At 34.6% G+C, this 27,978-nt stretch overlaps 1 protein-coding gene across 1 annotated transcript in view; it reads right to left on the bottom strand.

Moving 5' to 3' along the window:
• Positions 1–437: 437 nt before the first annotated feature.
• The window catches only part of LOC110448681 (cell wall protein DAN4-like), a 113,173-nt gene continuing 85,632 nt past the window's right edge, over positions 438–27,978 (bottom strand). Inside the window, exons 6-9 of the mRNA XM_021495064.1 lie at positions 11,978–11,995; positions 8,733–8,756; positions 740–1,390; positions 438–478 (exon numbers count right to left, since the gene is read on the bottom strand). Coding sequence (XP_021350739.1) covers positions 756–1,390; positions 8,733–8,756; positions 11,978–11,995 — 677 coding nt within the window. The 3' untranslated portion in view covers positions 438–478; positions 740–755. The remainder of the gene's footprint in view (positions 479–739; positions 1,391–8,732; positions 8,757–11,977; positions 11,996–27,978) is intronic.

Genomic DNA, 27,978 nt, shown 5'->3' with positions numbered 1-27,978 from the left:
TTCACAGGTCCCTGTTGGTTGCCTCCCCTTGATGGCTTATTTCTGTCTCCTCTCTTGTGATCCCTTTTAACAGATTCTTTGTTTTGTACCCGGTAATAGTAGAAAACTCCAAGCCCTACAATAAACAGCAGACAGATCCCTCCAATGGTCCCTCCAATGATTGCCCCTAGTTCTTCATCTGTAAACCTTGAAGTGGCATTAGGCGGAGTGATAGTGGTCGAAGTGGTAGAGGTCGGAGTGGTAGTAGGTGTAGTGGTAGTGGTCGGAGTAGTAGTGGTAGTAGTCGGAGTGGAAGTAGTCGGAGTGGTAGTGGTCGGAGTGGTAGTGGTAGTAGTCGGAGTGGTAGTGGTCGAAGTGGTAGTGGTCGGAGTGGTAGTGGCAGTAGTCGGAGTGGTTGTGGTCGGAGTGGTGGTGGTAGTAGTCGGAGTGGTAGTGGTCGGAGTGGTGGTGGTAGTAGTCGGAGTGGTAGTGGTCGGACCTACAGAAGGAGGAAAAACTCTAGTTACTAAAAGTGATATGAAATGGATCAAAAAATTAATTATTAGGAAGCTTTTCTGTTTCTGAGATAATTACAGCTAATATATAATGTATACATGCAAAGTGCTTATACATCAAATAAGCAAGCAAGTTTTGAAAAGAAATATGATGATCAATCTTTAATTATATTATTTAGAATTCTGTTTAAAATGCAATATTATTATTTTCCAATTTGTTTCAATGAAATAGATTCCAGATTTACCATTTTGAAAACGTGGCTACAATCTTTCTTCCCAGAACTGATCCTCGGTAGAATTACGTGACAAATTAACTTCTGGCCTTGGAATCGTCACGCGAGATTTAGAGGGAAATGTTTCTCTTGTCTGATCAGCATCAGGGTCACTAGAGATAGGATTTTGTGGGACAAAGGAACCCTTATTCACGGATTCTGACTGACTCGATTGGTAAGAAATTTCTTTCGACCTTTTTATATGATCTTGAAAACCTTCATGGAAGTGTTTTTCATCAATTTCTCTGTAATCCGAGTTAACAAATGTTGAATTTACATGTGCTTCTTTGGCGTGAGCATCAGGCCTATCACTACCTCTCAGTTCTGCTGAATGAGATATTAAATCATTAGCAGGTTTAGACTTTCTCTTACAGAGGACCACAGTAACCACCACTACTATCACGACTACCACCGCTGCCACACTACCCGCTATTACTGGGGTCTGCCAGTCCGGGGAACTGGTAGGTTTTACTGCTGTGGTGGAGACAGGAGCTGCTTGCGTAGAAGAAAGGCTGGTTTTGTTAGTAGAAGCCGTGAAAGTGTTAGTAGAAGTCGGCCCAACACCAGAGTTGTTTGTTGTTGTCAGTGTCGTTACTGTTGTTGCCACAGATGTTGTTTCGGGTGCTAAGTTAGAAAACAAAATGAAAGAGAAATCTAAAAACTGAAAACGACAAAACTTGTAGGGTCTAAAACAGAAAGAGGTTTTGGAGAGGATTCAGCCAGATGGTGTAGTGGTGTATAACGACAACCATTTGTGAGTCAAAACAATGTTCTAATAACACATGAAACAGGTCATAACTACAGAATTTCATGTCACTAAAATTAAAATGATTTGAAGATGAAACAGGCAGAGGTGATAGACTAAATAACTTCCAGTTACTCAAAAATTAAATAAAATATAAAAAAAAATCCTTGACAAAACTGCTCAAATGTGACACATGTCATGAAAAAGATAAAAGAGGGGTGGGGGTTCCTGATATGCTATACCTTATTTAATTTTGCAAGTATTAACTCACAAATAGATCATCTGCAGCAAACGTGGAATGTTTTGACTTAATTTTAAGTATTAAAAAAAAGTTTACATGTTTAACTTACAAGACAGCATTCAAAAGTAGCCGATAATTGTTTTGGTGAAATTTTATTTCTACTGGTACATCATCAATAATTGTTAAGATTCTATTCCATTCAATCTAAAATTCAAAATATTCGGCAGATGATATTTTTCGATGCTTGGCCCTTCGGGCCAGGTGAGCTAAAAATTTGATGACATTTCAAGGATTAGAAGAAATCCTGGGCATATTGCAATATGGTTAGGTCAAGCTTTAAAGCAGTATATTAATTTACTGTATAAACATGGTAGCATATTGAAGATGAAGTAGCAATCTTGGCCGTTTGCAAGATTTTTTCAGTAGTTTAAAAGCATTATTTTATATGATTGCATTAACTTGTTTTAATTTGTAGCAAATAAGATATGAAGCATTAGATAATCGACTTCAGCATCAATTTAAATGTGTAAATTGATCAAAGGATAAGGGCCAGGTGAGCTAAAAATAACTGGAATTTCATCTTTAAAATATTACGTACTAATTGAATTTTTACATTTTAGATTAGTTTTGTCTACAAGTACATCATCTTGGGTAATAAGAATTGATTCAGAAACAATATCTATACTATGAAGCTGAAATTAATATCTACAAATTGAAAGCAAATTTAACATCATTGCATAGGTAGCAAACATCAACAAACACTCTTGCTAATAAATGCTGAAACATAATAAGAGATCCTGAAGAGATCTTGGTACCCATCATCGTAAGATCTTCATTAGTTCTATGTAAGTTTGATCTTTCTCTTTTTTCTGTAGTACTTGTTGGATTGACTGTCATGTCAGTTTCAAATAATAAATCTTGTGGCACTTGATTTTGACAGTGTCCTTTCAAAGTTAGGTTCGTATAACCTATATAATAAAACAGAAGCGGGAGAAAAATACACCAAGAGAGATTTCTGATTTTTGGCCGCTATGTTTTCCTTCTGCTCAAGCGGGCTTAAGTTCAACATGACATATGAAAGACAAGGGAACAGGACAAATTCGAAAAAGGTATATACTGAAATAGCAATAACAAACTTCAATTGTCAAAATCTAAGATGGACGCCTGGTTGAGCCATCAATTTTTATGAAAGGTTCCCAAAGTGTACATGCATAGCTAAGGACAAAGGAAACCAGATTGTTAAAAGTAAGAAAGATTTCTTTCAGATTTTTTTTTTTTTGGAGAAATAGTGATAACAAACTTCATCCGTAAGAACTCAAGATTGCTGTCTAGTGGCCTTCTTTCGATCAGTCTTCAAATGAAATATTCAAAGAGGAATCTATATATGAGATTTGAGAAAGATCTGTTAAGTACTTATTGAGAAATGGTGATAACAAACTTAACTCCCTAAATCAAATATGGCTGAAATGCAGCATTTATGTTTTTCCAATCAATCTCACAATGTAACATGCACAGCTATGGTGTCAAACCAAATGGAATCTACATAGGAAATTTGAGAAAGATCTTTTATTTTTTTTAAAATAGCCATAAAATTTTAAGATTTTTTACTTCCTGAGAAATAACGATAAAATGAAGTATGAAGTGAGGATGGATGGACCACAGATGAAACTAGCCAATTGAACAGCAGCCCACCATTTGACAATAGTGAACTAAAATCTGAAATCATAGATATAAAACTAAAAAAGTAGAAAAACACACTTGAAATAAATATTTATATATTTATGTATATTATAAAACATGAATGGAAACAAAAGGTAGAAAATAATACTTGTAAAATCTATATAATCATATGTATATGTAAATGAGGTCATGTGACATGTGTTGACCTACTTGGGATTGAAGTGGAAGTTGCTGGACCTGTTCATTTTATGAAAAATCAACTAAATAATTGAGACATGGAAAATCATATATATATATATAATTTAGAAACAAAAAGTAAAGAGTACTCTAATGAAAAATATATTGAAAGTAATAAACTTTACTTGTAATATCTATGTATGCGTAAATTAAGTCATGTGACATGTGCTGATCCACTTGGGATTGAAGTGGAAAGTTTTTGGACCTGTTCTTTCTATGGAAAAGCACACACGTAATTCAGAAATGGAAAATCTTATATTTATATAATTTAAACACAAGCAGTAAAATATGTTCCAATGGAAAAATAATATCAAAGGTAATAAACATTACTTGTAATATCTACAACTATATATATGTAAATTAAGTCATGTGACTTGTGTGGACCTACTTGTGATTGAAGTGGAAGTTTCTGGACCTGTTCATTTCATAGAAAATCATATAAATAATTTAGAAACAAAAAGAAATTTGTATTTCAATGTAATGGCAGGGTCTATCTTTTAATTAATTCTGCTGTTCCCCCCCCCCTTATTTATAGATTGAAGTGACATCGTGGATGATTAAAAGACTTTCAAAGAACCTTGACATCATGCCTTATATGTTTACTAGTTGTACATGCCTTACAATGAGGCCGACAAAGTCCTATCATGACTATAATCATACAATATTACGGAGCGAGTACTTTGGCTTCCAGTAGTGATAACTGTCATCATCTATCCACCATCACTCCATTTAGATTATGTATGTACATGTAGTTCATGACAACCAAACTTCTGCCAAGGCAACGACTTAAACACCAACAAGATCACACCTAAAATCAAAGTTACAACCAAAATACTGCTGCCAAAATCTTACAAAGGTTACAAGATTTTGACCGAAGTATCACCAAGGTTACAGTTAAAATACTAACATTTTCTTCAAAAACCAAAATGAGGTCATAGCCATTAGACTACAATTCCAAATATAGCTGCCAAACTATCACCGAGGTTTGTAAAGATCAACCTTTACATAAAGTTATTTACAAATTCATCTATATTACAAATCAATGATGATTTGTTAATGTTTTATTTTATGATACAACAAAATGTCTTGCTTCACTTAAGTTCTGCATAGTCAGCAGGTCCAATGAGGTTATTTGACCATTTTTTGCATGAAGGCCCCCATCTGTCTTTTCCAACAAATACATCCAGTATTTCCCCATCCACATATAGCACTTTAAATCACGTTTTGGTTCAGTCCAGAAAAGAACCTTTTAACACATTTTTCTATTTCATATACAGTACATTTCACTTAATATCATGTCGCTTAATATCACTTTTCGGTTATTATCATGTATTTCTGATGCACCGTTTTTCCTGCTATATAATCTATGCAATTCAATTCTTTTATTATCACCTGATCTTATGTCGACTTCTCTTAATATCACTTTATTTTGGCCACTGTCACAAAAAAAATACAGGTAAATGGCGGTAATGACTCTTGATAAATGCCCCCGGGGACCTTCCGTCACACCTGGACGCGTTATGTAAACAACGCCGCGCCCTAACGGGGTATTTTTTGACACCTGGCTGACTGTCAAACAATAGGTTACACCTGGCTGACTGTTAAACAATAGGTTGACCTTACATACTTGTTAACAGGATTTTCACCTGTGGTTGGGTAATTGAAGCCAGGACAGTCTTACATCTGTAAACTTTTGTAATGCCAAGTCAACTAACAGGTGTACTATCTTCCATTACAGCTCGTATCCAGATATGAATTTACGTTGTCGTGAATTAGGCATACAAGTGGACGGTCTTCCGTAAAATATGACAAATGTTGAATGAGATTAAAATAAAGAGTGTCTTTCAAACAATAAGTTTCTTAAATTATTTAAGTTTGACCAAGGTTCACGTACAATACGATAAAATTGTCTTTGTTTTGAATCTCAAATAACCCACGTACGACGCCGACATGGTGTTGTCGTAATTCTACCGTATGCTGCTGGTGTAAAATCGTGATCTGCGAGAATGTATTCATTGCAAAATTATGACCTATGTTTAATTACACTTTCCAAATGTCGATGTGATAAATAGATTGCCTTTTGTGTTTTCATTTATTGTTCAAACTATCGTAACAAGCCTACATTTTTCACTTCCCTCGTTTACGGCTGGTTTAACCCGATTTCATAACACGGCATCTGATTGGTCAGTAGCAATGTACACATTGTAACTGAGAATGAGTGAATAAAATATGCATCGAGACTTTATCATTGCCTGGTGTTCTTATTTGCATATTGAGGTCATCCAATGAAATGCTACGTTTCAAATGTAAAAAGTCACCGTGCGATAGACAAACTCGCAGAAAACGATGTCACACTTGCAGCAAATATTTAAAGAAATAAAACTATAAACAGATGTTACTAGCGAAAGAACAGTATATATATCAAGATAAAGGTAAATATTTACCAAGTCTCATGTTTACAATTGAATTTGATGCAGAATACCAGCCAAACACTAATTTGTATGCCTACATCACTACTGCAGTAAACAATCATAATTACGATCATACTGATCGTCATTTTGCTACTAACTATATGAAATGTAACTGCATACTGAAATGAAATACAAAGAATATCTTTATTTCTATACTTATTTACTTATACTATATTTCAACTATAGTAAAGAATAAGGTTAGTTACAAAATATCTTTATTTTACAATCTCCTTCGTAGAGCCACATCACTTAGGCATTTGACTAAGTTCACTTCCGGTTTTGAGGGCTGAAAAACGTCAGAAAATATGTATTCTGTTTATGTCATGTTTCGGTTAATATCATGTTTTTCGCTGACAAATGGGAAGTGATATTAAGCGAAATCTACTGTATATAGATTAAACTGCTGAAAATAAAATCTGAACTGATATGAAACAATATTAGTTACTAGATTGAGTAAACTTTTAAGAGGCCACCATCTTATGACGTCATCACAATGTGTTGACATTGACCAAACCTTTCAGCAATCAACCAATTAGACCTTACCTTGCTGTTGATCCAAGCTTAAAGGTTTCATGAGATTGATTTCACTTTCAGACTTACACATACATTAACACACTTTGATGTCTAGATAATATGACAGTATGAGATAGAAAGATTGCCGGACAATCTGTAATATCATTAAAAATATGAAAAGTGGGATAAATTGATGGATAAAATGGATGTAAGAGAAAGCAGTTGAATTTATATCACATGAAAGTGACAGAATGAAAGACAGACTGTTGAGGACAAGGTGTTATTGTGAGAGAATGTAGGAATGGTGGTGTTGATGATGAAAGGACAGGAGCAAAATTTAGAGCAGTGAAAAGAGCAAGGGAGGTTTATATCATTAGATATAACTGACAGTACAGACTGAAGCATTGGAACCTTCATTGACCACCTGATGGCTGTCCATGTCATGTGGGTAAGTCCCACCCTTAATAAATAGTTGACCAATAGAAATGGTAGTTATGGTAGGATTGAGAGAGAGAGAAGTGATATTTTGTAATGGCATTCAGAGAGATGACATTCAGAGAGATGGCATTCAGAGAGATGAGACTGGAGACTGAGATATAACGAGTTAGAAACAATAAACTGGACTTGAGCTTATTTATTATTCCCCAGACCTTGCAAGAACGGGTTTTCACAATAGCTTAATCTTTATTTTGAGATACAGGAAAACCTTGTTATACCGCCACTACCTGTCCAGAGATTATTTTGACATATTTAAGTGATTTAGCGATAAATTGAGGGAAACGTAGACTGAAATTCTTATATAACTAATACAATATCGTTATACGGAACCTTGGAATATGTTGATGGTAGGTGAGGTCACAAATAAAATGAGGGGCAATGTATCAAGGCTGAAATTGATACTGAAAAGATTAAGTAATGATATTCCTTTTCACCACTAAATAGAAATTTTGCTCCTTTCCTTTGATTTATATATATATATATATCAAGATTACATTACATTTCGTAGATGAAGAGAACTTAATAAGTAAAATGTGTTTAATAGATAAAGTAATTTAAACAATGGAAAATTATTGATTACATGATACTGGTATTACTTATACAGGTAAAACATATATCTTATGAGAAATAATTGGATATTATAACAATCTGGTTATAGGCCTATGTAAGTCAATAATACACTTCTGTTTCATCAAACACAGATTTATACAAACTGTCGTTGGAGGGGAAAGCAATAGCTATCACATGAAAGCAAAAGCCATGTTATTTTTTACATTTTCAGGGTTAGACACTAACTGTTTTTGCTTGGTATTCCACAGAACTAGTTGAATAGATTATTTACTAGTCCTTTGTCAATGTAATTAGTCCAATATTTCCTGATAAGGAAACATCGCGATCTACAGCACGAAACATCAAAAGTAATGGACTGTAGGGGACTTAAGATAACGACTGCCATAAAAATGTGGTGAACTTTTAGGAATATTTGGACAATTATCATGCAATATATCTTACTTAAAGCAGTTTTCTAAATTCAAAAAAGGAATGTTCTTATTTTCAAAATCCTGTTTTTCACAAGTCCAAAGGACCAGTAAGTGAGGTGCTTCACTAGTCCTTGCTGAAATCTACTAGTCCAGGACTAACGGACTAGTGTTAGTGTCGACATTTTTCATATAATTTTTTATTTGAGAACTTCAAGCTTTAAAGATGATACAGAGCATAGCAACAAACAAGGAGATATTTTGGTAACATGAGAGCAAACTGGATATGTAAAGTGAACGTAACACATCTTTTATAACAAAGGGATAGGTTTTATTTTGAGGAATTGACCAAGTCCTAGAACACAGAAGAGCAATTTTTCAGACGGTTGAATTATACTTATTACTTTTGGCATTAAGTTCAGATGTTTTTCAAGATGTTTGAACGAATTTTCATTGTCTTTGAAAGTTTAAAAAATTATCAAAATAACAGAAAAATTGTTCACGTGTGGCTGGTCTGTGTTCCGAGTACAAAGTCATACCTTTGATGTAAATATTTTAATGAACACGATGGTGTAATTAGACCAACGAGGAAAAGGTAACCTACCTGGAGTGGTAGTGGTTGTTGTGGCTAAATGTCAACAATCAGACAAAATAAATAAGAAAATATGACCTCATGTAATTAATGTCCATAGACCAAAAGGCATTAATCCAGGATATGTATATATTAGGTATGATAATAAAGAGCTAAATTCAACTAGAAAATGTTTACAAAACATACCTACGTCCACACTTTGATGAAAATTAATCTATAAACATAATGTCTAACCAAAATGGAACTAACTAAAGTCTAGCCAAAGACAGAAAGTGGAAAATATAGGAGTTAGCACACATGTCACATGTGTGCTAACTCTGAAGATAAGTGACCTTGACCTTTATTGCGGTAACCTGAAACGCCACCTTGTTCAAGGCATTGCAATATCAAACACTTGTATGAAGGTTCATGAAATTGCATTGAGGAATTAAGTTGATAAAGCAATGTCCAAGTTTTTCTAAAAATAGCAAAAGTGACCTTGACCTTTAACGCAGTAACCTGAATCGCAAATTGTTTAAAATATTGCCATACCAAACACTTGTATCAAGTTTCATGAAATTCTCTTGAGGAATGAAGTCGGTAGAAGAATGACATTATTTTTCTAAAAATAGTGACAGCGACCTTGACCTTGGAAATAGAAACCGGGAACACAAACTTGTCCAATGCCTTGCCGTACCAAACACTTGTATGAAGTTTCATGATTTCTTTTTCAGTAACTAGAACACTGACAGGTCAGTAAAGGGCCCCGTCTATTATCAAAAAGCAATCTGACCATATAGCCGAGCTTGAAGTTTGACATTTGGACTTCAAAAAGAATCACAAGGAAGTAAAATATACATTTTACATGTACTATGATGCAAGTCTTGTTTCCTTCCACCTCCATATTTGCTTGGCTAACAGAAATGTAAATACCGGTGCAATACTCATTTGTTAGCTTTGATTTGTTTTATTTCACCTCAAATACCTCCCCATCAAGAGACGGTCAAAGTCCGAGATCCACTTTGTCTTTGACCTTTGGACCCAAATTACCTTGACCTTTAACCCAGTGACCCTGATCTTTGGTCAGTTGACTTATTCTTTAATTCCGACCAACTTTGCTTCATAAAATCATAACAAAATGTTCATCAGTGAAAAATACAAAACTTGACCTTGACCTTGAACCTTTGGACCCCGTAACATGGACCTTTGGTCAGAAATCCGTGTTATGTTCTGAACAACTTTGCTAAATAATAACATAAACAAAATGTTCATCAGTGAAAAGATACAAAATTTGACATTGACCTTTGACACAGTGTCCTTGACGTTGTCAGAGAGATGACATTCATAAAGATGGCATTCAGAGAGATGACATTCAGAGAGAGGAGACTGGAGACTGAGATTTAACTAAAGAAACATGGAAATAGATATAACGAGTTAGAAACAATGAACTGGACTTGAGCTTATCTATTATTCTCCAGACCTTACAAGAACTGACCGTCACAATACCATAATCTTTATTTTGAGATACAGAGTAAAACCTCGTTATACTGCCCCTTCCTGTCCAGAGATTATTTTGACATTGTTAAGTGGTTTGACGATAAATTGAGGGAAATGTAGACTGAAATTCTTAGATAACTAATACAGTATTGTTATAATACCACCATTTGTCCAAATAAATTTGCGTTATAGAAGGTTTTGATGATAAATTGAGAGAAACGTAGAAAGGTTTTCTTTAGAAAATGAAAAAAGGAACATTGAAATATGTTGATGGTAGGTGAGGTCACAAATGAAATGAGGGACATTATATCGAGGCTGAAATTGTTCTAACAATTGTTACTAAAATTAAGTAATGATCTTCCTTTTCACCACTAAACTAAAATTTTGCTCATTTCCTATGATATATATATAAATTTCTCTCATTTCCCTGTGTGTAAGATAGAGCTGTCCAGGGTAAGAAAGGGGTGTAGGAAATTTCAATCTTACACCCGATTTCACGTGACGTGACGTCACAAATTTGGAACTCTCTGATGCCGCAATGCGGAAAAGGCGACGTGATGAAGTTATAAACCTTTTACGATATATATTTACAGTACACGTTAGAAAGATGTGGTTTATATTCCTGCGCAAAATCTGTTTGCCAATATGGGATATGCCAAATCCTGCTGGCCGATTCATATTCATCTAAAAAGCTCTGGGGGAATATTGATATTTTCAAAATGGTGGCCAGTCCAAACAGATTTTCATGGTTTCTGAGTGTATTCTGGTGGTTGGAATGACAGAAAAATACTCTTTCATGCCCAAGGGTGTAGAATAGAAAACTCCTCGGGTGGAATTTCCCTATCCTACACTCCAGAGCATGAAAGAGTCTTATAATCTTAAAGATTACATTACATTTCGTATATGGAGAGAATGTAATTAGTATGTAGATAAAGTAATTTAAACAATGGAAAATTCTTGATTACATGATAACAGTATTACTTATACAAGCATAACTGGATATTATAACAAATTGGTTATAGGTCTATATAAGTCAATAATACACTTCTGTTTCATCAAACACAAATGTATACAAACTGTCATTGGAGGGAAAAGCAATAGTTCTCTCATGAAAGCAAAAGCCATGTTTTTTTTTACATTTTTAAAATAAATATAGCATTATGAAATTTTCTTGAACAGTTCATTATTATCAAATATTTTCTTTTATTCAGTTAATGAAATAGATATGAGAATTTCAGGGTTAACTTACCTATTTTCATGTTCTATGTAATCAATATCAGTAACCATATCTAATAATTCTCAAAACCCCCCAACTTAAATCAGTAATTGATGTCATTTGCTTCATTTTCCATTATGCCAACGTTTGGACATTTTTCCTATAATTTTTTACTTGAGAACTTAAAGCTTTAAAGATGCAAAGCATAGCTAGGAACATGTAACATGTAACATGAGAGCAAACTGGATATGTAAAGTGAACGTAACACATCTTTTGTAACAAAGGGATAGGTTTCATTCTGAGGAATTGACTAGTTCTAGAACACAGCACAGCAATTTTTCAGATTGTCGAATTATACTTATAACTTTCGGCTTTAAGTTTAAATGTTTTTCAAGATGTTTGAATGAATTTTCATTGTCTTTGAAAATTTTAAAAATTAACAAAATAACAGAAAGATTGTTCACGTGTGGCTGGTCTGTGTTCCAAGTACAAAGTCATACCTTTGATGTAAATATTTTAATGAGCACGAAGGTTTAATTAGACCAAAGAGGAAAAGGTAACCTACCTGGAGTGGTTGTTGTGGCTAAATGTCAACATTCAGACAAAATATATCAGAAAATATGACCTCATGTAATTAATGTCCATAGACCAAAATGCATTAATCCAAGATATGTATATAAGCCATGTTAATATATAGAGCTAAATTCAACTAGAAAATGTTTATAAAACATACCTACGTCCACACATTGATGGAAATTGATCTATAAACATAATGTCTAACCAAAATGGAACTTAATAAAGTTCAGCCAAGGTCACAAAGTAGAAATTATAGGTCACAGTGACATGTCACATGTGTACTCACTCTGAAGATAATTTCTATTGTTGTGTTATTGTTCTATTTTGGTATAAAATGTTTCCAGCCTTTGTGGTAGGGAAAATGTTCTTGTTTGAATTTAGTTTAGAAATGTTTCATCATAGTAATCATGCTGCATCATCGTAAAACACAATTTATGAGTACTTGCCAACTTTTTGAAATTTCCATGGGGGAAATTCTGCATGCTCAAAATTAAAACATAAATAAATGTGTGTATACACCCCCTAGAGTCAAAAATGACCCTTTAAAATTACATATTTTTAGTTGTTCTTTCAGATAAAATAATTAGATTTTTGAATATAGGAACAGTTAAGCAAATTCACTGGTTGAAAACACTAAATTTAAGGGTCCAAAATTGGGAGTTACCCTTGCAAATAGTGAGGTTTGGCAAGTATGTTTATGTTGGGGATATAAAGAATTGTGTTTCGCTATAACAAGGACAGTAATATAAAATGTTACTAGGTTGTTAGTAGATGGAGCTAACCATATTGATGTCATCTCCAAGACACATGTTTGAACGTGATGTTTATCCCAAAATTATCTCGACATCAATCGTAACTTGAGTGTAGTGACAACATTGATGCCAGCACTGAAAGAAACATCACAATTATTTCGATTTGCAAAATTCAGAACAAAACTGAACTTTGACTTATAAAAAGGGATTCAAATAACCCCAAGCAAGAGGACCAGAGGGTCTGTATTGCTCCACTGGATATTTAAACAATCATGGGAAGATTTGTCTCAGGTAACCTCTATTGAGCCCCATCCTGACTGCACTTTTGAGAGCCCAAACCCTTAGTTTATACAACGTTGAGTCCTTTTGATCCAAGGATATTTCATGCAATGTACAAAATTTTGTCAAGCAAGTTTAGGTCATTTTCTTCAATGGCACTCTTCCTTTTAAGTAAGGAGTTGCTAAAAGGTTTTTACATATGTGATGCCTGTGACTTTGATAGTAGGTCAAGGTCATTCATTTGAGGAAAGTTTATAGCAACACATCACAGCATGCTACTGGCCAAATATCATCACCATATGTGTCTTTAGAGTTATTCAGCAGAAATTGTTAAAATGTTATAACATATTTGACCCCTGTGACCTTCAACAAAGGTCAAGGTCATCCTTTTGAGGAAACTTCATAAAACTACATCACAGGTACTTATTGGCCAAATATCATCATCCTTAGCCTCGTGGCTATTCAGAAGAATTTGCTTGAAGATTTTTTTTACATGTGACCACAGTGGCATTGGAAGTAGGTCAAGGTCATTTATTCGAGGACACTTTATAGTACTCCATGCCAGGTACTTACTGGCCAAATATCATTACTCTAGGCCTCTTGGTAATTTAGAAGAAGGTCTTTAAAGAGTAGGTCAAGGTCATTTATTTGAGGAAGCTTTACAGTACTCTGTCACAGGTATCTAGTGGCCTAATATCATGACCCTAGGTCCTCAAGTTCTGTTCTTTAGAAGAAGTTGCTTAAAGAAAAAGTTGATGGATGACAGATGAAGGACAATACGACATACCATAAGCTCAGGGCTACGATTTACTGGCATTTCATTTATTAAGTCCTTAAGTGAAGATATGTTTTGTCTGTTATTGTAATAAATGTATTTATTCCACATTTGAATGAGGAAGTACATGTGTACCCATTGCTGGATTAGTGCCAATCTTTACCACTGAATACTATCATACTGTGTATATCTACCCAGTATCCAGGTAGTAGGGGTTTCCCCCATTCAAACCAGGAAGTTTGTAAAACTCACCAGTCAAACACCAGCTAATCTATTAGCTACAGTACGTACACCTAATCAGGTCTTAGCTGGTTGTAAATCTCCTTTTCTTTACTATATTTGCTTCCTCGTTAGCTCAAATTTAAAAACCTGAGTTCCATGTAAAAAAAAGCTCATCTCAAGTATACCTCAGAATTATCCTTGTAAAATGTTCTAAAAAAAATCCAGGAAATTTTGTTTTTAAGCATCTCAAAATGACAAACCAAAGACACCTCAGTCATACGTTTAACTATTTATTAATAAATTCTGGATAAATTAAAACAAATTAAAACAAAACATATCTGTAACGTTTAGAATCAACAATTAGATTTATATAAAATATAGCATGAAATCTGTGCAATGAAATATATATTTAAATATATGCAATAGCCATACATATTCTGTTTATAATATTTTAAAGTTAATATCTCAATGCTTGAGATATACCAAATCTTTGTAGTCATGTGTTGCCAAAATTTTGGTAGTCTGTCTACATAGTTTCCTGGGTAGTGTCCTTTTAGATGAAAATATTAAAGCTACATGTATTTTTGATGTCAGTGACTGAACAAACAAGCAAAATCTTAGAATTTATATCTCCCTCTTACAGGACAAGTTATTTCTGTTGGTCATTATTTTGGTTTGGTGTAGACATACTGTACAAAAAGGATGGCGAACCCGAAGAAAACTTGCCAAGAATTGTTCCAGCTTTCTTATGAAGTTGCATGAGTATATACAATATATTCATGAATTATGGAGGCTGACAAACTCAGCCCTAGGTAAATGTACATCAAATTCGGTTGAAATCAAACTATTTTTAGTGGAGTTATTTCATAGAAGCCAATTGACCAATCAGAACTGGGAAGCTTTATTTATGCACAAACAATATGCATCAAACTTAAAGCCTCACATTAGCCAACACGTGATAAGTGCATACCAAATTTGGTTAAAATTAAACCTTTACTAGGAAATACACAGAAACATATAATCTAAACAGAAATGAGTAGCCTTATTTATTATGCGTAAATATGCATGCATCAAAATGTCCATTAAAAACAGTCTGACAATTGAATGTATGAATGTGCAAACCAAATTCGGTGGAAACTGAACACTTGTTAAGGCAGTAACATGTACTGCACAAAAACTAGCATGACAGTGGAAATTGAACACTATTTTAGGCAGTTTAATGTATAGCGCTAAAACTAGCATGACAGTGGAAATTGAACACTATTTTAGGCAGTTTCATGTATAGCGCTATAACTAGCATGACAGACAGGCAGACAAACCCAAATGAATTCCACATTTTGATAAAATTATGGATACATAAAATATGTGTTTGTTTAAATGTCTATAGTCCGTCTTAAAATGGCACCATAACTGATACAGATATCCTCATGTACACAACACTCCGAGAAGATGAACATTGGATCTTGTCAACATTACATGGTAACATATAAGTATTGAAACTTCATTCTCAGATAATAATTTTTATTGTATGTGTCTGTATATTTTTGAATCCATGTGTAAATGTTAAACTTTCTTCAGAAAAGTTCAGTCACCAGATGAAAAAAAATTATCTACAAAGAGTAGTAGGTGACCTTGACCTTGAACTTAACACCCTGTGACATTTTACCATGAACTGTACAAAATTATGGGTGGTACAAACATGTGTGAAATTTTGTAATTGTAAGAAACTCCCGTCTTGAAAGCAATACAAAGATTTTGTCTAAGATCACAAATGTCATATATTTGTTACAATCTTATCACATTGAGTTGGTTAAATTTCATTCAGGAAACTTTCTGCTGTTTAGAAAAAAAAAATTCAACAATTTTCTGACCTTTGACCCCTGTCCATGACCTTGAACTTGATGGTACAGACTGTGATACATGACAAATTGTTTAATCAGGAAAACATTTTTGTGAAGATTATAAAGAAAGTTTCAACTGTCATGTGTAATATTAACTGAGTGTTAGTAAATCTGGTGTTCTGAGTAAGAAACAAAAAATGAAATATATACAAAAAAAGTTCAATATGCATCATAAACTTTTTCAAACAAATTATAATTTTCTAAAATTGTAACTTTTCAAGTTTTGGCAAATTTGATTTTCTAAATATACACAATTTGATTTCGTTAGATGTTCTAAATCAACTCTACTGATTTATAAAGCAAACACCAACTATGCTGATCCATTTCCCTCTAAAGGTTTATATACACCCCGGTATATAATAATCAGTCTTAGGGCACGATATCATGTCATTGTGATAGATTCTCAATATTTTGCTGTTTCCTCTTGGAGATATAATGCTGATGATTCAATTAAATACAAGTCAGACTTCCAAATACTGTCTATTCTCATCGCATTTAATCTTTCACAACCTCATCTGCCTATAGATTGATCACAACTCACGTTGAAGTAAATTGAATCTGGTTTTTGAACAACAAATACATTTAATTTTTTAAAACAAGGCTAGGGTAGAATTTTGTCCTGAAGAAGCCCAAAGTAGGGGTGAAACCAGCCGACACTTCAAACAAGAGGCCCAGAGGGCCTGTATCGCTCACCTGAATGTGTTTAAATAATTGGTATGAAGTAAAGATATAGCACTCCATGGTAGGTGCTGTAAGTACATATGAAATTTCAGAAAGATCCATCCAGTACTTGAGATATAGCGAGAACAAACTTCAAACAGAGCCCCACCCCTATGCCCCTAGGGGGGTCATACCCACTATTTATACAAAATCAAGTCCCCTTGGACCAAGGATGCTCCAGACTAAATTAGGATAAAATCCCTTTATCCCTATGGTAGAAGAAGGATTTTAAAGGTTTTACCTCTAATTCCCCTATTGGGCACCGCCTCTCTGCTTCCAGGGGGGTTAGACACACCGTTTATACAAAATTGGTTCCCCTTCACCCATGGATACTCCACAAAAAATATGGACCAAATCCTTTCATTCCGACAGAATAAGAAAGAATAATTTGCTATGTTTCCCCTATTGGGACCGCCCCTAAGGCCCCTGGGGGGGGGGGAGTTTTTACAAAATTGGTTCCTCTTCACCCAAGGATGCTTCAGACCAAATATGAACCAAATCCTTTCATTCCTACAGAAGAACAAGGATTATAAATAATTTGCTATATTTCCCCTATTGGGCCCCGTCCCTCAGCCCTCAGGGGAGCCACACCCACGGTTTATACAAAATTGGTTCCCCTTTACCAAAGGATGACCCACACCAAATTTGGCCCAAATTTTTTTCATTCTTACAGAAGAAGAAGGATTTTAAAGAATCATTTGCTATGTTTCCCCAATTGGCCCCTGATGGGCCAGACCCACGGTTTATACAAAATTGGTTCCTCTTTCCCCAAGGATGCTTCTGACTAAATATGGAACAAAACCTTTCATTCCTTCAGAAGGAGAAGGATTGTAAAGAATTTGCTATATTTCTCCTATTGGGCCCCGCCTCTCAGCCCCCAGGGGGGCCAGACCCACCATTTATATAAACTTTGTTCCCCTTCACCCAAGAATGCTTTAGACCAAATATATAACAAATCCTTTCATTCCTACAGAAGAAGAAGGATTTTAAGGATTATGCTATATTTCCCCTATTGGGCCCTGCCCCTCAGCCCCTCAGCCCCCAGGGGGGGCAGACCCACCATTTATACAAAGTTTGTTCCACTTCCCCCAAGGATGCTTCTGACAAAATATGGAACAAATCCTTTCATTCCTACAGAAGAAGAAGGATTTTAAAGAATTTGCTATATTTCTCCTATTGGGCCCCGCCCCTCAGCCCCCAAGGAAAAGTTGACAGACGAATGGACAGACGACTGACGACGGACGCTGCCCAATTGCATATAAGCTCACTTGCCCTCGGGCAGGTGAGCTAATAAACTACAATAACTACTTGCTCCTTCGCCTGTTGTGATTGAATCTATTTCCTATTTAATAGTTTTATTTATAGATGACCAATCAAATAGAATGACATTCCCCTAGACTGCTTTCTTCTATGTTTAACACAAAACACCTAGAACACTTGTAGCACCACATCACATTGCTGTATGCTCACGATGCCTGGAAGAATCTGTAGGTTGACCTTTTCCATTACCACTAATGCTTTTATCATAGACCTTATTTTTGTAAGACTCTTTCCTATTTTCTTCCTTCTTTTTGCCAAAGTACCCATGTCTGTAACAGCAGCAGACACCGACGATCAGCAACACCAAGAAGACCACCCCACCTACAATTATTATATACAAGTAGTAACATTTCCAACCGCACGGAAGCCAACTACAGCTACACTGACGTGTCACATTGGTACCATTAGTGGTCGCGGGTGTGGGCATGGGCGTGGGTGTGGGTGTGGGCGTACCTGTGGAATACAACCCAAAACACCCAATTAGACATAGGCAAACAAGCAACGTCTAATTAAAAGCCATAGGGTTTTACTGTATAATAAAAAAGTTCGATAAAAAGAGAATATAAACCATTGATTTAGTTTTGAAGAAGAGAAGCTACCTGTATTCATAAAACAATTAGAAAAATTTAAATTGTACGTGTGATATCACAAGACTCCTCCTCGATCTGTCACACTATGATGAATTTCTCAATGTGCAGGATTTGATGGTTAAGGCATATTGTTTCAGAAGATATGTTCAAAACAAAATATGTGTCTTTTATCTGAATTAATGTATATCAACCAAACAGTAAACAGCATGTCAGATCACAATATAAATCAAACTACTGACAGTTCTAGTGAGTCGGGTCAAATCTACAAAGGAAATATATGATTGCTGATGTGTAATGAGAAGGTTTTTTAAAAGTTCAGAGGCAATTAGAATTGCCTCAAAATTCCACTAAATGTGGATCAATTATGAATTATATATGGTATTGAGCTGACTTTTTATGAATGGAGAAATATATAAGGTAGTAATATATTATAGATCATAAACTGTTTATCACCAAATGTTATAAGGGTTTGTTGTTTGAACCTGTAGCGGCCTCTCAATTTTATATACGTGCTCACGATGAGAAAGTAATTCTCACGACAAACCCTGAAAACTTTGTGTGATAATCTATAAATAACCTTTCCTGTTTCAGGGGGTGCTTCACCCCAATATATCTTTATTTACATTTAAGGATTGGTTTTTTTAGGATTTATCTCCATTTCAATGAGGGTCATATCATGTTGTTCACCAAGTTTCAACTAGCTTAAATCCCCTTTGTCTTGGGATATGTCACACCAAATAAGGCCAACAATTACAGGCAAACTGATAATTTAGTTTAAAGAACAGCATTTTTGTATCTGTATTGTATCAGACAATTTTCACATGAAGAGCGTTTAACTGCTACTGCTAGCAGAAGTGAGATGTACTGGGTCTCTTCAAATCAACGCATAACATACACTGTGGGAAACTTTGGTTAAAACTTTTTCCATAAATGTTTAGCCTTGCTGTTTAAAATGATTGATGTATCAGAATGAAGCCTCTGTATGTAGATCTACATGCCAAAAATCTGAATCTGTGTAAAATAGTAAAGAAGGTGCACTTCTCAAACAAACTGTTTCAATGATATAGGTCACAGATTAAAATATAGGTCACAGCAACCTGCTTTTGGTACACATTAAACTGCTATGCAACATGCACACCACTATTGGCAACCCCAAATGAACTTGGATATGATGCTGAAAACAGACAGAGATAGTAAAAACTTAATTGCTTCTGGTAGTGCTAGTTCTAATGGGAGACCTATCAGGTTAAAATCACTTCTTCCATACTATTGAATTAATCTTTTAAATGTTTATACTCTTTTTCCTAGTCTGCCTTGCCTTTGTCCCTAGGAGACCACACCCTTTATTTAAACAATATTTCACTCCCCAGGCAAAGGAATGCTTTATATGAAATTTAAGGTTTAAAATCCCTTTTAAGTGAATAATTAAAAAGTGATTCTTTATATGATATTAACCCCTTGTTTTCTGCAGAGGGATCTTATGGCTGTATTCCAACATGTCATATTCCTGCATGCTGTATGAGAATTCCCTATATGGTCAACATGTTTTGATAAATATATTTATTTTCCTACACCATGACCTGAAACATGTACGATAAATCAATTTTTCTGATTTAAAAAAACTATTTCATTGCCTGGTGAAATAATTTGCAACAAAAAACTGCCCAAAATACCATAACAAATCACCAATATTAAATATTCAAAGCCATGTTAAATAAACAACAATGTTAGCACACACTACACAGTAGACACAGAAAATGTTATGTGGTTTCTTGTCATTGCAACAATTCCAGTGTACATAGCTTTAATTAACACTGACTCATATGATTATCAATAGAGGAATAATTCATCAATAATACAAAGATAACGTGTATAATCATCCCTGACACATGCAAACCTATGTTCTCTTGCATGTCCTTTGCTAACTGGGAATTTTTTGTTCCATGCACAATTAATTAACTATCGCACTGAAAAATATAAACCTTAACACTGTAACAAGACCCAGTTTGTTGTAAATATTTCAAAAGTGTACGAGCACGGTTTTGTCATTGTTGAACAATTACATTCACGTTGAAGGTATTTTCCAAACTGAGATAAATGGCCATTTATTATAAACAAATCAATATATTGTTTGTGTTTGAAATAACCATGAAGACGCAACTAAAAGAAATAAATCACCATTGACTATTTTGTTGTGAGCAAGATGTCTTGATGGAATGTTTTTGCGGATGCCTTCAGTTATCACACAGTGGCATACATACCAGAATTCTTGGAAACCAATCTGTGAGTTTTACAATCATTTTAAGGGAATTGAGGTTAAAATAAGGGAGGTTTTATACGTGGCAAAAACCCAATCTTATTCAACTAAATTTATGAAATAAAGCACAAAATCCTTAAGTAAGTAACTTTAATTGACTTTGGCAGAGTTTTTTGTATATATTGAATATGATTATTATATTTAATTGCACAAAGTTTACAAAACAAAATATCACATAGTTGAGATATACTGAAGAAGCAGATTTTAGTTTAAATTTCGAAAAGTTGGACAGGCCAATATTCACAGCAACCATAGTACTACTGATGTTCAATTTAGGAGATATTAAACTTTGAACTGTGGATTTTCATGAGTTTGTAACGATAACAGTTGTCTGTTCATTTACATTTGAACTTCTGGATAATGTAATAAATTCTTGAAACATGCATTTTATAAGAGGAATTTTGATACTGAAGCCGACATCAAGACTAAGAGTGTCAGGCAATCTGAACTGTATAGCGCTAAAACTAGCATGACAGTGGAAATTGAATACTATTTTAGGCAGTTTCATGTATAGCGCTAAAACTAGCATGACAGTGGAAATTGAATACTATTTTAGGCAGTTTCATGTATAGCGCTAAACCTAGCATGACAGTGGAAATTGAACACTATTTTAGGCGGTTATATTTATAGCACAAAAACTAGCATGACAGTAGAAATTAAACACTATTTTAGGCAGTTTAATGTATAACGCTAAAGCTAGCATGACAGTGGAAATTGAACCCTATTTTAGGCAGTTATATGTATAGCACAAAAACTAGCATGACAGTGGAAATTGAACACTATTTTAGGCGGTTATATTTATAGCACAAAAACTAGCATGACAGTAGAAATTGAACACTATTTTAGGCAGTTTAATGTATAACGCTAAAGCTAGCATGACAGTGGAAATTGAACACTATTTTAGGCAGTTTAATGTATAGTGCTAAAACTAGCATGACAGTGAAATTGAACACTATTTTAGGCAGTTATATGTATAGCACAAAAACTAGCATGACAGTAGAAATTGAACACTATTTTAGGCAGGTATATTTATAGCACCAAAACTAGCATGACAGTGAAATTGAACACTCTTTTAGGCAGTTATATTTATAGCACAAAAACTAGCATGACAGTGGAAATTGAACCCTATTTTAGGCAGTTTAATGTATAGCACCAAAACTAGCATGACAGTGGAAATTGAACACTATTTTAGGCAGGTATATTTATAGCACCAAAACTAGCATGACAGTGGAAATTGAACACTATTTTAGGCAGTTTCATGTATAGCGCTACAACTAGCATGACAGTGAAATTGAACACTATTTTAGGCAGTTATATGTATAGCACAAAAACTAGCATGACAGTGGAAATCGAACACCATTTTAGGCAGTTATATTTATAGCACCAAAACTAGCATGACAGTGGAAATTGAACACTATTTTAGGCAGTTTCATGTATAGCACAAAGTCTAGCATAACAGTGGTAATTGAACACTATTTTAGGCAGTTATATTTATAGCACCAAAACTAGCATGACAGTAGAAATTGAACACTATTTTAGGCAGTTTAATGTATAGCGCTTAAACTAGCATGACAGTGGAAATTGAACACTATTTTAGGCAGTTTAATGTATAGCGCTACAACTAGCATGACAGTGAAATTGAACACTATTTTAGGCAGTTTCATGTATAGCACAAAGTCTAGCATAACAGTGGAAATTGAACACTATTTTAGGCAGTTATATTTATAGCACCAAAACTAGCATGACAGTAGAAATTGAACACTATTTTAGGCAGTTTCATGTATAGTGCTAAAACTAGCATGACAGTGGAAATTGAACACTATTTTAGGCAGTTATATGTATAGCACAAAAACTAGCATGACAGTGGAAATTTAACTCTATTTTAGGCAGTTTCATGTATAGCGCTAAAACTAGCATAACAGTGAAAATTGAACACTATTTTAGGCAGTTTCATGTATAGCGCTTAAACTAGCATGACAGTGGAAATTGAACACTATTTTAGGCAGTTATATTTATAGTACAAAAACTAGCATGACAGACAGGCAGACAAACCCAAATGAATTCCATGTTTTGATAAAATTATGGATACATAAAAGATGCGGTTGTTTAAATGTTTAGTCCGTCTTAAAATGGCACCATAACTGATACAGATGTCCTCATGTACACAACAGTCTGAGAAGATGAACATTGGATCTTGTCAACCTTACCTGGTTACATACAAGTTTTCAAACATCATTCTTAGATACTAATTGTTATTGTATGCCTCTGTATATTGTTAATCAATGTGTTAATGTTAAACTTTCTTCAGAAAAGTACAGACAGTCACTAAATGACAAAACTTATCTATAAAGAGTTGTAGGTGACCTTTACCTTGGACTTAACACTCTAAGACATTTTCCCATGAACTGTACAAACTTATGAGTGATATATGCATATTTCCTTTTGTTGATGATAAACATGTGTGAAATTTTGTAATGTAAGAAACTCCCGTCTTGAAAGCAATACAATGATTTTGTCCAAGATCACAAATGTCATAAATCTGCTACAATCTTACCATAATGAGTTTGTTAAATTTCATTCAGGAAACTTTCTGCTGTTTCGAAGATACAGTCAAGAATGTTTTTAACAGTTTTCTGACCTTTGACCCCTGTCCATGACCTTGAATTTGATGGTACAGACTGAACTGTGATGCATGAAAAATGATAAGGAGAAAATATCTGTGAAGTTTCATAAAGAAAGCTTCAACTGTAACGTGTGTAATATTAACTGATAGTGTTAAAGTAAACTTAGTATTCTTAGTAAGAAATAAAAAATGAAATATATACAAAAATGTTCAATATGTATCATACCAGATTTCAAACAAATTATGATTTTCTAAATTTATAACATTTTTAGTTTTGGAAAATTTGATTATCTAGATATACACAATTTGATTTTGTAACTTTTAATTTCCATCATATATTCTAAATCCACTCTACTGATTTCTAAAGCAAACACCAACTATGCTGATCCATATTTCCCTCTAAAGGTTTATATACACCCCGGTGTTAAATTCTGTCACTAATGAGTGACACTATTATGTATCTCAATCTTTTTTAATTATATATACACTTTGCCATCTTCATGTACATTTCCATAGCATTATTTGGACAAGCACTGTCTTTGAATGATCTTGGATAAAACACATTTATATATATTTTACATGGAATTAACTTGATTTCATCATATACATGTAATATGCCATATCTAAGGATTTAACAATAAAATGAAAATCTTTGAAAATGGAATGTAAATTTGATCAAAAATGGTTTGGGAGATAATGAGTCTTAGGGTAAGATATCCTGTCCTTGTGATAGGTTCTCAATCTTTTGCTGTGTTTTTCTTGGTGAGAGTGCTGATAATTTGATTAATTACAAGTCAGACGTACAAAGCACGTCTATTCTGATCGGACAGTCCACTTAATCTTTCACAACCTCATCTGCCTATAGATTGATCACAACATACGCTGAAGTAAATCGACAACTTAACATTGAAGGAAATTGAATCTAGTTGTTGAACAACAAATATATTTAATTTTTTAAAACAAGGTTAGGGTAGAGGCAACACTGTGGCTTTCTTCAATGGTGAAATAGTTTGGTCCTTTGCTCCTCATCTGGATACCCAAAAGTATGCAGGGCATTATTTTGTCCTGAAGAAGCCAACTGTAAGGGCGAAACCTGACGACACCTATAATAAACTACAATAACTACTTATTCCTTTGCCTGTTGTGATTGAATCTATTTCCTATTTAATAGTTTTATTTATAGATGACCAATCCAATAGAATGACATTCCCTTAGACTGCTTGCTTCTACATTTAACACACAACACCTAGAACACTTGTAGCACCACAACATCACAAAGCTGTACGCTCACGATGCCTGGAAGAATCTGTAGGTTCACCTTTTCCATTACCACTGATGTTTTTATCATAGACCTAATTTTCGTAAGACTCTTTCCTATTTTCCTCCTTCTTTTTGCCAAAGTACCCATGTCTGTAACAGCAGCAGACACCGACGATCAGCAACACCAAGAAGACCACCCCAGCTACAATTATTATATACAAGTAGTAACATTTCCAACCGCACGGAAGCCAACTACAGCTACACTGACTTGTCACATTAGTACCATTAGTGGATGTTAGTGTACCTGTGGAATACAACGCAAAACACCCTATTAGACATAGGCAAACAAGCAACGTCTAATTAAAAGCCATAGGGTTTTACTCTATAAATACACCAGAAATATGTCAAAATGACATGAAAATCACCCCATCTCCTACATGATCATGTTCAGTATAATAAATCATTGACCAAGCTACAACTGACAGATTTCCACCTGTCAATTGAAATGGTCTAACAATGACCAGGTGTATATACATACACAATGTTTAGGTAACCATGTCAACACATGGATATAATAAGAAAGCTAGTTGGTTGATTTACTTGTTTACACAACCAAAGCACATGGTCATTGCCCAGACAAGATAGAGGGTTATTGTTAAGTCATCGATAGGCACATATATTAATGTTGATTCAACCATATATAACAGATCACTCTTTGAAACTAGAATTTTGATTTTGTAAATAAAAACATATGTCTCCCCTTATTACCCAATAGAACTACAGGCCCTCTGGGCCTGTATCGCTCACCTGGAAATGTTAGCGAAATTGAAGTTGAAATAGTCAGATGTTGCTGTACATGTATTACATGGTTAGTCAGGGTTTATACTTATATGCAATTGGACAAAATCATGTCATTTCTACAGAAAAAGGAGGAATTTGAAGAATTTGTTATGTTTCCACTATTGGGCCCGGCCCCTCTGCCCCCAGGAGGGGTCAGACCCATCGTTTATACAAAATTAGTTACCCTTCAACCAAGGATGCTTTAGACCAAATATGGACATAATTCTGTCATTCCTACAGAAGGAGGATTTTAAAGCCATTTTTCTATTTTCCCTCTTTCGCCCCGCACGCCCCTCTGCCCCATGGGGTTAAAACCAGCAGTTTATACAAAATTGGTCCCACTTCACCTAAGGATGGTTCGTCCCAAAATTGGATGAAATCCTGTCATTCCTACAGAAGAAGAAGAATTTTAAAGTATTTGCTTAATTAGCCCTATTGGGCCAAACCCCTCAGACCCGCATTTATACAAAGTTGATTTCCCTTCCTTAATCCCTACAGTAGAAGTAGTTTTTTGTGTGTTTTTTTTTAAATATTGTGATTTTTTTCTGGAAAATGTCAAGCTGGACTGATAGCACCAACCAGGTAGGTACCTAATGAAGGTTAACTAAAAAATTATGTTGCGAAAACATATCACACAAAACCTAATCGTTAATTAGGCCTATAGACACCTCGAGTATGGGGAATTTGACGACTGGCATAGGCAGAACAGGTTATTGGAGTAAAACGATGTTGTTTTCACAACAATAACTTTCAGAAAAGATTTAATCTTACAAATGGATAAATCTTTTCTTTTTTTTTTTTTTTAGAAAATACACGAATCCAAGCAGTTTTCTGAGCGTCTGCAAAAGTAGAGTGTGTTTACACTTAAAGGCAGTCACTCAAACAGGTCCGACAGGGACCACCAACAGCCAAATTTGAGAGACATGAAAACACCAAACAAATGTGATTTCAGCATTTCTTCTTTGAAGAGTAAAGATCTCGGAATGTAATTTGACTGTTTTGAGCCCGTTAATATTTATTTTTCAACACTTACTTTTATCATCATCGGTTTAATTGGCATGTATGCGACCTTGTAAGTTCCTGCCGGTAAATAGTACCATGCGACCAATTTCCCCATGTCATCTTGACACATTCCTACTGTTAAGACTGAATAGTTTAGCATGAATTTACCCAAGAACAGCATTTTTTACCCCAGAGTGCTAATTAGGATGCAATTCTTCGTTATATTTCCCCATACGTGGTATTAATCAATTCACAATGTAACGTCAATTAGACCTGAAAGTTGGGCCTACTTTACTCGAGTTTATTTATCCGATTCTATCGTATGATATACCTTAAACTTGCAACTTTACGTAATAATTAAATAGACAATGCAATCAGGCGTTATTCAACTAAATTTAGCAGTCTATTGCTGTGAGCATATTTCAAAACATTTCCAAAAATCCCGGAAAAATGGTCGTGACCAAGCACTGGTTTTGGCATGTTCTTGGGTATTGTGCCCACCCCTTTCTTGACAATTTAATTTTTCCTTGAACAAGCCATGGAAATGCTGACAAAGTCAATGGACCATGAAAGGTAGGCCCAATCCAGCATTTGATGCATGGGTTGAGATGTACTACAAAGTTTGGTTGGTCTAGCACTTAACTTTCAGTGAAACTAACTCTAACGCAAAAACCCGAAATTTGGAATGCCTTTAGTTTGTATGTTATTCCTGTTTCAAAAAGGAAATTGATATCTGAGTTATCCAAGAGCTTGTTATTATTAGTGCCTGGTTATATTCAACAGAAGCAAACACACGAAAGCCCTTAATAGTGATCGGCAACAGATGTCAAAATCTGGGACGAAACCAAAATTGATAGTCCCCGCTGGGGTTCCCCCAGGGGTGACTAAAAAACTTAACTTGAATATTCTTTCTCTGTACATTTTTTAAATTTTAATTACAAGAAATCATTGTCGCTTGATTTTCTTGAAAACAGAATATAAACTAGTTGATTTAGTTTACAAAAAGGGAAGATGTCAAAACATAGGACTTTTTTGCAATATTTTTACATTTCACTTCATAGCTTTAAACAGTCTAACTGGTAATTTATTCATTTTAATACAAAGGTGATCGTTTGTAGGCATCCATTGATAAGTGTGAAAGAGATGATTTGCCACAGGCAGGCATGCAGCAGATCAAGAGTGGAAAACGATTGATTTGATTATTATTTGAACTCGCACATTTTTTAAATCCTATCGGCTTCTGTTGTAATCATAAGGGGTCAGACGTTGGGGCGTTTTTTCAAAACTTTGTGAAGTTTGTGATTTCGCAGGGTTTTAATTATGACGTGTAATTTACAAAATCCGGGGATAAATTGACCCTGATGCGGGAGGCGAACCAAATTGTTTTTT

The sequence above is a fragment of the Mizuhopecten yessoensis genome, unplaced genomic scaffold, assembly GCF_002113885.1.
Source record: "Mizuhopecten yessoensis strain PY_sf001 unplaced genomic scaffold, ASM211388v2 scaffold4131, whole genome shotgun sequence".
Lineage (NCBI taxonomy): Eukaryota > Metazoa > Mollusca > Bivalvia > Pectinida > Pectinidae > Mizuhopecten > Mizuhopecten yessoensis.
Note: the sequence above shows the minus strand (reverse complement) of the source record. Positions and strands in the feature narration are given on the sequence as shown.